The 13,397-nt window shown below is 41.2% G+C and overlaps 1 protein-coding gene across 1 annotated transcript in view; it reads right to left on the bottom strand.

The window, feature by feature from the left end:
• jarid2a (jumonji and AT-rich interaction domain containing 2a) overlaps nt 1–13,397 on the bottom strand; it is a 140,740-nt gene that overhangs the window by 9,280 nt on the left and 118,063 nt on the right. The window contains exons 9-14 of the mRNA XM_069194957.1: nt 11,749–12,236; nt 7,690–7,782; nt 7,064–7,182; nt 6,220–6,290; nt 4,570–4,684; nt 1,481–1,586 (exon numbers count right to left, since the gene is read on the bottom strand). Of these exons, the coding sequence (XP_069051058.1) occupies nt 1,481–1,586; nt 4,570–4,684; nt 6,220–6,290; nt 7,064–7,182; nt 7,690–7,782; nt 11,749–12,236 (992 nt within the window). The remainder of the gene's footprint in view (nt 1–1,480; nt 1,587–4,569; nt 4,685–6,219; nt 6,291–7,063; nt 7,183–7,689; nt 7,783–11,748; nt 12,237–13,397) is intronic.

The raw sequence follows: 13,397 nt of genomic DNA, 5'->3' as shown, positions 1-13,397 counted from the left end.
TTGAAGTTGCCTAAGTTGTCAAGAACTTAACTGGAAAAAATCTAGAAGCTGAAGGTTTACTCCAAGAATAGGACTACGGAACACTGGCCTAGACAGTGTGCGCCATTTGCTTTTTTTTGGGTAACAAATCATTTCTTGAAAAACCTTTGCGCTTCGCTAGTAATGTTATTGTTAATGCAGAGAAGAATTCAAGTTGAATCAGTGCTGCTGTCTTTTGGCTTTCTTGTTGCTTGACGAGGTAATGCACCATACAGGCTTGGTGGATCGGTAGGCAGCACTCTTCCCTTGGGACTAAAATTCCCCATCTAATGTCCGAGTATGGTGACAAGTGACACTGCGCTGTTGCAGGTCCCAGTCTTTGGAGACTTTAAACGGGGCCCCAAGCTCTTGATTATTAAAGATCCTCAAGGTACTGTTCACAACAGCAGAAGAGTTACAGTAACGACTGTGTTCTGGTTGAACCGTGTACAACCAGCTGTCAGTAAAGTAGCTTCAGCAGGTCACACAGCTCCTCATTGCTCCTCATGAGCTGCTGTGCAGTGGGACTGCTGGAACCGAGTGGCTGTCCTAGGTCATCTAGCTGGGACTGCACAACAGTGACTGATTTGATTGTAGTCTTATATCACGCGCATTGTGATCAAATTCAACACTTATTATAGCACAGTGGGAATTTATATGCAAGTGGGATCATTCATACCTAGGGTCACACAGTCAAAAGAATGAAGACAAAAAAATACACATGGAAGAAAATCTCTTCTTTCAAATATTTAAACACAGGACTGTAGCTTATAAGGAACTTAGTTTCTATATGAAATGCTTTTAAAAAGGATGTAACATTAATGAACTTCCCAGCCAACTACAAATAGCTGGCAAACCCAAAAATTAGGAAAAGCAAAACAAAAACTTGAGTGTTCAAATTCAAAATGTAAGTTAATTTAAATCTCATAACTAGTCTTTGTAAGGAACACCTTAATATTTCTTACTTAAAACTAACTTCCTTTTGTCCATAAAACTAATTTTCTTCAAGACTTATGATGGGAACTGGAAATGAATTTTAGATTTTGTTCAAAGCTTATTTCAAGAACCTGTCTTCATGCTGCCTGAAAAAATGCCGAGAAGGTGCAGAGGACCAAACTAATATTTATTACTGTAACCAGCCTCTTTTCTGGTCTCATTGAAAGCCTGGGTGGGTGTGGGCTCAAGGTGGCTGTACTGGCTCATGGGACAAAAAACGTGCAGGCTGAGGTTGGAGGCCTTTTCTGGGGAGCAAAGAGAAATAGAGATGCGTCGTCTCCTGCTGTGCTCTAAACACAGTCATCTTTTGGAATCCAAGAACAGCCCCAAAACATATTTAACGACAAAACATAAAAAAGCATGCATACATGCATCATCTTCTAATTTCCAGAATTTGAGAAAAGCGGAGTCACACAGATGACCTGCCTGCCTGAATTCTATAATGCAGAAGCAAGACTAGCCTCACCATGATGTTCTTTTCAAGCATTTCCAGCCCTGGAGTCCCATTGGCCTGAAGCAGTGTGTGCACCACTTTGTCAAGTTTAGCCTTCTCCTCAGCAGGAATGCAGTACCTGGGGGACAGAGCGCAGCGTGAGCACCACAGACAGAGGCATCCCGAAGCCCAGCAGCTGACAACAACCCTTGAGTTCCAAGTGTAAACGAAATCATTCCACAAAGCTCTCCTTTTCAGCACCGGCGTCCTTTAGTATCACCCACCCTGTTGTGGATTGGGCTGCACATGAAAGTCATTTTTTCTTAAGAAAATCAACTGCAATTTATGCAGCGATGTCTTATGTACAGCATGAGGGCAACCCACCCCATGTGCAACTGAAGGGCACCCTACCCCGCTGACATGCTTGCAGGTACAGCAGTTCCAGCCAGTATCCCCATGGTAAAGGGGAGACTCTAGGGAGGCCAGATTGTAGGTTAGGCAGGAAACCCATACGATCGCAATGGGGTTTTTTTCAATTGCAAGGTTTTCAAAACAAACCAATCCACAACAGGGTGGCGTGGTATCATAACTCGTGAAGCGCATGCTGTTGGAATAAGTCATCAGAAACGTTTCCTGTCTTTGTCTTCGACATTACTGCAAGAGAAAAGCTTCTCATACTTTAAAATACAGAAGCCATAGTGTTCCATGTTTTAAATATTCTCACAACCACATGCCCCCCCTTCAAAGGGCAATTAACACTCTCTAGATCCCGATTGTGATGAAAAATGCACAACACTCTGGGACCAGTAGAGACTAGTAGCTGAGATGTGAAGTGAAAAGGAGTTCTACTTTTCTTCATAATTGACAGAATTGTAACATTTTAAGTGGGAAAGAGAAAAACCAGCAAAATTTAAAGGGACACCATGTGACAGAAAAACATAGAAAACACAGAACACTATGAATGCAGTAAAGTTAGGAAGTGCTCTTAAATCGGAATATTCATTTTCTTTCTGAAAAAAATATAGAATCAATATAGGATAGTCTTTCAAATCTGGAGAAAAACTGCAAATAGAAAACAATTTAGCAATAAAGTCTAAACAACAAATCTAGAAAAGGTCAGAAAAGGTCAGCACGCAAGATATTTTCTTCCAGGAATGCTTGATCTCTCATTAGGTAAATAAATGCCAGTGTACCAAAGGAGGGGTTTATAAAATTAGTTCATCACCTTTCAGTCAAGACTTTGCCATGAGCAATGCTGTTTTTGACAGATTTCAGGTCAAAATTAGCTTTGAAGTCAAAATTAGTCAAAATCTTATATTACATTTAATAATATTACATTTGAAAAGAATAAATTCTTCCCACATTCAACCCCCCTCCCCATATCCACTGCAGAACCAATTAGTGTGCCTCTCCTAGGACACTTATCCTCACCTGCAAATTAAAGGAAGGTAAAACTTTCACAATTAATACAAGTGCTATGCAGAATTTTAAACATTAAAGAAAAAAACAACATGCATTGATCAAACGTTTCTTCCACCTGCTGAAATGAGATTCCACTAATTGTCCCCTTTATTGTCCACTGAGGCGTTTTTTTCCTGGTTGTCGCCAAGTATCAAATGTGTTACCTACCTTCCTCAGTCTGTCACACCGCCCAGCAGTCTGAACCCCAGCTTTGCTTTGCTGGGAGGGCCGAGCAGCAGAGGACTAGAAGTTGGGGGGGGGGGGTGTCTTTTTGGAAAAACGTTTGGTGAAAAGAGGGGTGATCACTCCACCCCTCTGCCACCAGACCGTGGGGCAAGGGATACCATTTGACCTAGTGGGGAAAGCCAGGGCCAGACCACGCTTGGGTCAATGTACCGTTAACCTTTTCCCATCCAGAGCAAACTGTCTCCTCCTCACCCTCAATACACTAATGGGCCTTACAGTCCTCAAGCCTCCTCATTTCCAACAATTCACGCGGAATCAAAAGCAGTTCTAATGCAAACAGAATCAAAGTGTTCACACAGCGCAACAGCATCACACCCGCATTTCGGCAAGCAAATCATTCCTAATTCCAAAAAGGCAAAAAAGGGCTGCCACTTTGGCAAACACAAACTCAAAAACGGCCACTGAAATGAGTGTTTTCTCCTACTGGTGTTTTTTGGGGGGAATGAAAACGAGCCCCTCAAAATTCTACAATGATGCCCTAATCGCTTTTTCAGTTTAAATTTGAGTTTCCTTCAGTCCAATGCACAGGGTTCAGAAAAATCTTATTCCTTTATGTCCAAACATTCAGGCGTTCCCTTCAAGTTTTCAGGAAAAAAAAGTAGACAAACTTTGTATGGAAATGAGTTCAGTTCAGATTAAAGAAACCACGTTTAGATTTTTAAAAAATTCCCATATCTTATTTTGATCCATAAAAGTTTACTTGCCAGCTTTAAATTTTCAGGTTAATGTCAACTGATCCAAGTGGAAAAATTTAAAGGTATCAACTTTACTTAGAACGTCTGTTGCACGACATAACCAAAAGCCGTGAGAAATGTTTATGCTGTAAACCTCAACGGTAAGCCACAAGGAACATTCATGGCTTTGAAATCTAAGCCCGACACAGAAATTACCAGAAAATGAAATTCCAATATGGCTAAGTGTGCGTTGTACATAGATTTTAAATAAAACACTCAATAGTTCAGTGGTCTCGTAATAACCTTCATAAGAATCATTACTAACTGACCAGCGACAAAAGTTATTTCAGAATTTCTTAACAGGACATCAAAAGGGTAAAACTGACCACAAAGCAAACATATACAAAATACCAGAAAAGCATCTAATACAAGCTTCCTTTGCTGTCAATGAACCTTTTTTCAAAGTCACACAGGATTCTTACATACAGAAGCTGCCTGTCCAAAGTGAACTTTCTTCCTCTGCACTAGAAATGTTTCATGGTACACCAAAGGCAATGCAATAAAATTAGATGGTTTATATTTTTTCTTTCAATTTTTTTAACTGTTAGAAGCTGGAAAAAGTGCTGGGACAGAAAAAAACATTAATAGAGTGTGACCCTCTGTGAAGGAGTTACATAAAACACACAGCGATAAATCAACCTGTGAAAAGATAGAAAAAGGTAAAAAAAAAAGCATACATACCAAATGCAATCAGCACCAGTGTGTAAGTAATCAATGTATGGAAGGCGATTTTGGTCTCGAGACCAGCATGAGGTAGAAAAGACCATGCCAATGTTTAGCCAGGGAATGGTCACTCCTGCACAGAGAGAAAAAATACTCAGAGAATGGAAAGAGGGCTGATCTGACCTATTAGATGTTGTAAAAACATTCATTTATACAGCTTTGATTCTGTTCCTAATAGGTGTGACCACCTGGCTGCTGTGTATAATTAAGCATGCATTTTGGGGGGAATTGTGCTATGTTGTTTAGTTTTCTTTCTAAACTTTACAACCCCCATCCCAATCAACAACTCCAATTGCTGGTTTTTGGTGGCGTCACTCTTGACACAAGATTTGAAACACAGCACTTGGAATGTGGTTTATGAACTTAAAAGAATGCCTGGTGTGTGTTGATTTTCCTCACAAAATGTCAGCTGCGTTCCTGCTTACAAAGCAGGGTTGGACAATCCCAGTTTTAAACAAAGTACAGATTTAGGTTTTGCCAGTGGACCCTAAATGTTGATTTAATCATGGCCTTCACACATTCTGAAGCTCAGCCATTTATATTGGTAAATCATGTTTAAATTTCGTTTCCTTCAGCTTCCTTTTCTTACACCAAGTCTCACTTGAAACCCTGATCAGCTGGGTTTTTGTATATTCTGGAAAGGAGAGGAAACTGCCCAACCCTTTCAGTATGGTTTTCTGTCTGCTGAATGATTTAAACGAGCACTCAAGTAGAGGGATACATGGTTATTACTGTACATAATTTACAAAGAAAGGAACCTTGTGGAGCTGAAAAAGAAACGCAAATGTAGTAGAGGTAACTTCTCTTCCGCAGTGTCCCGAAAAACATGCCTTGAACTCTTAATGCGTCTCCTTAACCGGAGCTGTCAGCTGCTGTTTTTAACCCCCACTGCTAGGAAAAGCTTTAGGAACTTTTGTTTATGTGTAATAAAAAATCATTTTCAAGATAAAATGGAGAGTATCTGATTTCTGCAAAATTTCCAGTTATTTTCATTAATTTAAAACATCCATCTGCTAGGCTCAATTTTATAAAATTGTGAATGATATTTCTTTATACGGAGTGGGAGAAGACATTTTAGAATCACCTATTTACTGTTTGAAGACTGCTTTTAAAGTGTTTCCAAAATGAACAACAGTGCTGAGAAACTTTTCCTATTTAATCTTCTTCCTTGGGGTAGTAATGTGGTTTAGAATAATGGAAAGGCAAATGTCACCGAGTCAAGCAGTAAGCCTAAAATAGCCATTATTAAAGTTTATTATAACTGGTGAAAGGGCACGAAGGGCCAGTATTATCATGACCGGCCACCAAAAATGTCTGCTCAGCTCAACTAATGAGACATCAACACTACCTCTTTTTTCTGAGCAAGTCAAAACGTGATCTAATAGGTGAAAAACGGCTTTAGCTGGAGCTGGTAGTCAATCACGAACAGGTTTAATATAGTGTCAGACAAAAAAGTTGGCTCTTCTTTCTTTAGGAAAGCCTGTTCTGAACGCTGAAGAAAATCTTGCACAACAGCACGACTGGCATTTCCTCCATTTTAAAAACTGGAACTGGTGCCGCTGTGGGCACATTGAGCTTCTTCGGTGGAAAAGAGCATAGATGTCTTACCAGGCACAGCACCAAGGTGGCGCAGGATGGATCCTGAATTATTAGGAAGGACTGTAAGGTTCCATCCATGCCTGTATGGAAGAACAAAATCACCATTTATAATCCAGTTGATTTACCCCATACTGTAGAGTCTAGCAACTACATTCTTGTCATGCAACATGTGATGTTCCCTTACATGAAGGTACAGGAAGAATGGTGGCCAAATCAAGTTTCCTAGACAGCCTTATAATTCAATAGCTAATTTCTCAAAGCTGCAAGTTATGCTGAAATGTTCAAGGGCTTCTCTCCTAAACTGTTCTCAACCCAATTAAGTCTGAATCTTCAACCGCTTAGCCAGAACACTAGGCCCTTTTCAACTAGTTGAGCAAGAGGTTGTGCAGCTTGAAAAACTGCTAAATATAAAAAAAACCTCCAGCTGTCCCCAAGATAAATCACACAAAAATGAAACCCATTTTAGAACTGAACAAATAGCGATAGTGCTGATCAATAGTGTTTAGCGCATGACTGCAATTCTTTATAGCCCAGCCAATTACAATTAAGAGAAAATTAAACTTCAAATGAATAGGAATGTGTTTTGTTGTTGTAATCTGGTTTGTGTATCACAGGCAATTAGGATTTAATCGCTTTAAGATGGGGAGCCAGTAATAGAGTTGATTTGCACTACATAAAAAAGGTATCAAATCACATGTAAGAAGAATCAACATTAAAACCTTCAACAATACAAAGATATGTAAAGCTTTAGCAACAGACTCTAGGATTCAGATGGTCAGATGGCTTGCAGTGTACACTGGGGGGGGGAGGGGGCACAGACACGCTTTCCTACAAAAGAGATGGAGCAGCTTACTTTGAAAATGGCTCTGACTTTGCCACAGGGAAGCCGCTCCCATGTGTGTTGGTATCCACTTTCCCATAATGCACTGCAACATGGCATTCCTTCTGCTCCACTATCCTCCAGTATTCTTGCTGTAATCGGAGAGAAAGACATCCTCGCTGTGACCAAACATCATCTACACCAGGGGTCTCCAAACTCTGGATCTGGTGAGCCCCCATCCGGATCGTCTTCCAGTACCACCCTGAATCCATGATATCTAGTCTTGGTCCTGGAGGAGCCTGAGGCAAGTTAATCTTAAAACGTCATATTAAGGCATCTCTTATTTATGCGTTACAAACTGACCAATTAAAGAAGTGATGAAGCAATGAAGTTTCAATGAAGGGACCCCTGTTTCTTAATAGTGGAAGGACTTTCTGATTTTCGTTCCAAACGATCTCAAAGTTAAAAGAATACCCTTCCTTTAATCGTTCCACACATTTTTTAATAATTGTTTTTTACACAGCAATTGGCAATGAGAGTCTTAACCAGATCCCAACTTAGTGAAAAGCCAGTGTCACCCTTGGAGTTAAGGGTCTGTGAAGAAAGACGGGGGAAATATACTGCATTTTACCAAAGTAAACCGCAGGTCATACCCTTACCTCGACTTCAGCTGCCACAGGTTCTTTGTTAAAGCACATGTTCATGGTGTTCCTGGCTGTCCTGTAGAATGTAGTCAGGGATACCGACCTCCCCTGAAAACAAACATCAACACCAGGATAATTGGTTTTAAGTTTAATCAGATGCTTTGTTTTCTATAGAAAAGGCACAGTCCTCCGAGATGGATGTTTCCCATACTAGGTGCCGTGGAAGACCACAATTGTACAGTAACTTCCTTTGATTTCAGTTCAACGCTAAACTGTCTTAACATTTTGTTTCCTTCTTCTGCTTTCAAATCTTCTGCTAGACAAGTTGTGGTTTACTAACCTTTCCTCAATGGTATCTTAAAGCTCAGTGTCTACTATTTAGTTTGCATTTCCTACCTCCATGAAATAGTCAATTTGCATATATTAAATGTACATCAGTTGAATTTGAGTGTTCAGTGCTCAGCTGTACTGCTTTCTAATCTAAATGCACACATTACGCTGAAAGCCTACAGCCTTTGAAACACTGCATCCATTAGTGGGGCTTCTTGTATAAAGTCTAAACTGACCAGTTGGGCGAGATTTATCAAATCTTTAATGACCTGGCTTGGATTTACCTTCCTTTTCTGAGAAAGAGCTCTGCAGTTGTAATTTTACAATCAATGGATATTGTCCAAAGACTGTAATCAGTCTTTATAAATAATCTAGAAATTACACTTGCTTCTAAGTACAAATAGGAAAAATACCATCTGAATCTAAGTGTCCAAAACAGCTTATTTAGCTTTAAAGCTATGTTTGTATTCTTGTGGGCAATTATAAGCGATAATAAATAAGTGATTTTAAATAAGCGTCTACTTCTCATGCCATAATGCTTCTTGTGCTCAACCTGTCCAAGGCCCCTGCTCCTGATGTATTTATGCGTCAAAGACACCCTCTTTGAAACTCCAGGGTTGAATGAAAATGCTGTACTCCTTCGTGGAGGTGGCTTAGTAATGGGTTTTCACAGATAAAAACGGAGCGGCTGTGGTTTTCGGATCTGAAAAGACGCTCAGTTAAAAAAAGGGGCATTCTTAAGGGTTAAAAACAAAAAGAGGACAGATGACCTCACAGCAAGTCGGAATACAGTTATGAGCAAGTGTTGAACAAAACAGGTTAGTATCCTCAAGGGAAAGAGCAGAGCCAGGAAACTGGGGAGGGAATTGAATCTGTTACAGGCGCTTTCAAGATAAGATAGAGACTGTGCTGGTTTCTTTACAGAAATAAGCTGTGTGCTTGTTTCATTGTTCTGCTTTCAACAACCCTTGTCATTTACTGAGAGAAAACAAACCATGGCACAAGTGTAAAGACAGCAAGTGCTTAAGCAGCTGAAAAGTATAATACAACAGCGATGCTATGGATTTGTTCTCATGGAAGCACCTTTACTGTGGGTCTCCAGCAAAGACTGCCACGCGCTCCCACCAGCCACAGCCCACAGGCACAGGAACAGACCAGGGTCTTTTTCCTCAAGGAAAACACCTGCGCTGGCAGGGGAGTCTTTAGCTAAACGGCCCCAAAAGTTCAGAATGTCTTCCCAAACCACAGAACCCTAAGATTTCATCATCTATACTGAGGCTCAGAAACAGACTAATGAAACAGGTTTTCTCAGTCTATAATCTAATATGGCTGCTATTGTACACACAATGCAACAAACATCCCCACTTTTTTTTTTATCTTTCCACTGCCTGGATACCAGTGCACAGACCTGTGCCATCAGACACTGGAATGCTACATCTAAGATGGCAGAACCAGGAAGTCTCAGCTACTTCTGATAACCCCGATGACACAATGAGGACAGCAAAATTCCAGTTTGTGATACTGCAGAGATTGTCTGCCATTTATCTTAAAGTACCACAAACTGCTTGGGGTGGGGTGGGGGTTACCCATTGGATCCGGGATTCCCAGAGGTTTTTGCTCCCACTGGGAATTTGCATTTTCCTGTCCTCTTCTCCCACATGCTCCACTGTTGCTACAATGTGAGCTGCTATGCCGTATAATTCTGAAGAGTTCTGGGGCACACCGTGGTATGAAGGGTGCTACAGCATATCAAGACTGCCTGCTGCAAGGCAACGAGACAGAATGAGCATTCTCTGAACCAGCAGCACGCTGAAGAGGCAAGGCAGACTTCTGCTTCAAACACTGGCAAAGAAACCATTTCCGAGACATCTGCAACAACCCAAACAAGCGTAAAAGCAAGAACAAGCACAAGCCGAGTAATGGGGAAAAGTGACAGGGGTTTCTCGACTGGCGATCTATTCTGTCTTCCTGCACTCCGTGCACCACAGCCGAGCGGACGTTTATGTTACGCTCGTCCGTGTACGGACACCAGAGAAATGAGCGGATGGCAACAAAAATCAAGATCTTTTTGCTGCCTGCCTTACCTTACCTCACACCTGGCGCTGAAAGGTTTTCATCTCGACTCTACCGAAGCAGGAAAGCAGCCTTAAAACGATACCGTAAGCCGCTGCCAAACTCCCTTTCATTTGGCACGGAGCCACAGCCCACTACGGTGCAAAAACCAGCGAGCGAAAATAAAAAAATCTAGCTCGAAACAGAAAAATAACAGAAAGAGTCCAAGGCACACAAAACCCGATCTTGTGCAAACTCCCCTAAAGCTCTTGCTTTCAGTCATCATTCAGTAATTTATAGTTGCAATAATTTCTCTTGGCTTGATGGAGGCTCTTTGCCTGAAGCACGAAGCTCACAGATCCTCCAGCATGAAGCAGGGCAGTGTTCAGAGCCGAAAGCGAATCACTGAATCGAGCTGTTCAGCTGTTTGCGCCGCACTACCTCCCTTTGCCATCAATCAGGCCTTTTATTCTTCACTGTGGCAAAGCTATTCTCACAATTACGTGCATTTTTTTAAACCATGCTAAATGCAAGGTATCCGTGTGACCCATACTGAAAACATTCTATAACATTTCAATAAAATACACTGACTTTGCTTATTGTTGCGTTGCTGTGCCACTAAGCTATTGCAGTCTTCATAACGAGGAAGTGATATAATAAGATGACAATAACTGACTGGCTTTGAATTACAAATTAAATAATAGGAGTAGTAATTAAGAGTATTAAAATATTAACCCTGTGATATAATAACCTTAGGCACTGCCCCTAATAACCCCTGACAATCAAAAACTCTTCCAATGAAGTATCAAATTTCCTATTTTACAATATAATGTATAATTCCAGAGGACACAGAAGGAAGCTGATGAACCGAAGAGAACTTGACAAGATAAAACCATCGTAAGTAAAAAAAAAATCAAGGTTGCCTCTTTTTTTTTTTACAGATATGGATACAAACTTGGGAACTACTTACAGCTGTATAGCATCTCCTTAACTAATGTTACATTACAATATAGCTGTGCATAGAACAGGACAGGAAATGACCGCCATCAGAGCACAAAATGGCCGACGTGCAATGTAGTTGAGGAGTGAAATCTGACTGCAGAACGGTTTTTGGAATTGACAAGGACTGTCTGGATTTTGGGATTGGGCTGGTAGACAAAGGAAGAGCAGAAAGTGCTTGGACAAGAGTGATCGATCTTCACGGGTCTCGGCACGGCCCTGTGAGTGTTCATGTAAGAACACCGCACGCTGGGGCACAAAACCCTCTTGTGATAACTGGACTGCAATAAAGGAACAGATAGAGAGATTGGAGGAGTAAAAGGCAGGCAGCAGAGTGTGTACAAAGAAGAGGACAGATCATTTCACGAGGTGGACCCATGTGGAGAGGGGGAAAAGACCAGCAATCCAGCAAGGCAGTGAGCTGGATTCCAGCTGGAAGATGTCCCAGAGGAAGACCAAAGAGGAGAAGGATGGTTGAAATCCAGGAGATAGCTATTAGATCGAGATCCAACAGCTGGATTGCGTCAGAAGATCTGACAAGTGGGCAAACTGCCGAACTGGCGAAGATGTTGCGTTTAGAGGATGATTTCATAATTTCATAAACAAGTGTACCCCAGGGTATCGGGGGGGTCAAACTATCAGGATAGTCTGATTAGAAGCAAAGAAAAACAAGAAGAAAAGGGCAAGCCTTACCTTGTATATACACTTGTGCTGGTCACTAAGAACACCATTTTCCTCCTCGTTCTCTTTCTTTTCCTGAGCAAATAGTCGCCGTCTGCCGGTTTTGAATTGAGCGTCCAGCTCCTTCAGCTTATTGCGGAAGCCATTCTTGTGCACCACGCCGTTAACGAGCCCGTTCTTGGGCTCGTACCGGGGCAGCAGCAGAGACTTGTGGGCGTTCTCCGAGTGGCCCTCCAGCGGGCCCTTCCTCTTCTCCAGGTTCTCCTTCTCGGCCAGGACCTCCTCCTCCAGCGCACGGCGCTCCTCGGGCAACAGCGAGTCGTAGGACAGCAGGTACTGGCAGTAGGCCTCCTGGAGCTTGGCTAGCCGGTCCTGGGCCGACTTGGGGATGCGCAGCATGTCGGCCAGCTTGTTCCACTTCTTGAGGTCCGTCACCTGCTGCATGCCCCCCATGTCGTTGATGAGCTGGAAGAAGCGGGCCAGGTCCAACTCGCAGCCTCCTAGCAAAGGGGAAAGAAAAGACAGGAGTCACATTTCTTGACGCGCACGTATGGCAGCCTACTCTGCAGTGCGCAATGATCGGAGCTCTGGAATGCTTCATCGCAAAGCTCTTTCGTTCAGAAGGCAGCGAGACATCTGTATTTCCAATTTCGAGCTTACGTTATGGCAAAGTCGTTTGTTTATGCCTACATTTTAAAATAAAAGTCCCAATGCCGCTCATCTTGTTAGGACATATCAGGAGAATACAAGATAATTTAAACGTACTGCCATCAGATAAAAAGACGTATTTCAGGCACGGGGTAAACTGAAATCTTAAACATAAAGCTCTAAGACAAGTTTAATACTTTCAGTTTTAAAATATTTACTGGCACTCCAATGTCTCCTTACAAAGAGCACATGAATGGATTTCATTTCTTACAAGAAAGTCTCAGAGCACAACACATGACCAGTGATTACACTCGTACATGTTGTAGAGCAGATGGAAGATGCCAAATTGAAAATCCTTTAGAAAACGATTGGTTTGTGGGTTTCTAGTTTTAATTTGAGTAAATGTATGATACAATAATTCAAAGCCTTTTGTGACTACATCAGTCCAAAGTGTGAAAGTGTCAAAACATTAAGGACCACAACTTATACATGATTTCTTGTATGTTTTACACTAAATCGAGTCTCTTTACAATGTGCCTAGATGCCATAAAATATATGTTGTGCATTTGTTTTAAACCTGTAGTGAAGAAACTGAACTGCAACTGTATGCAGAGAAAGAGTAATATCATTTTTCCTGTTTAAAAACCAATGTCAACAGCAAACAAATTAAAAACAATCTCCAATTAAAACAGGCACCCCATAAAAATGTTTTGTATAAACATTTGTTTAAAAACGGCCTTTTGTTCAGATGCGCATAGTGTTACCAGTAAGTTACAGCAAGCAGATTTATTCATTTCTTCACATGGCTATTGTTAATAAAAGTTACTATTGTGTACATCTACATTGACATACACATTCACCATTTTTACCATCTTTTTGGTAATATTTAAGATGAGTGGTTACAAATTCCATTTATAAAATAACTATACATGTAATAAAAAATGAAATCAAGCTAGTAGTAATTAAATACTGCTAATTATTGGTTTATTAACAATAGCCGGATTTTAATATCA

Source organism: Lepisosteus oculatus, chromosome 10 (genome assembly GCF_040954835.1).
Source record: "Lepisosteus oculatus isolate fLepOcu1 chromosome 10, fLepOcu1.hap2, whole genome shotgun sequence".
In the NCBI taxonomy this organism is placed as follows: domain Eukaryota; kingdom Metazoa; phylum Chordata; class Actinopteri; order Semionotiformes; family Lepisosteidae; genus Lepisosteus; species Lepisosteus oculatus.
The sequence above is the reverse complement of the archived record's forward strand: the minus strand, read 5'-3'. Positions and strand labels throughout refer to the sequence as shown.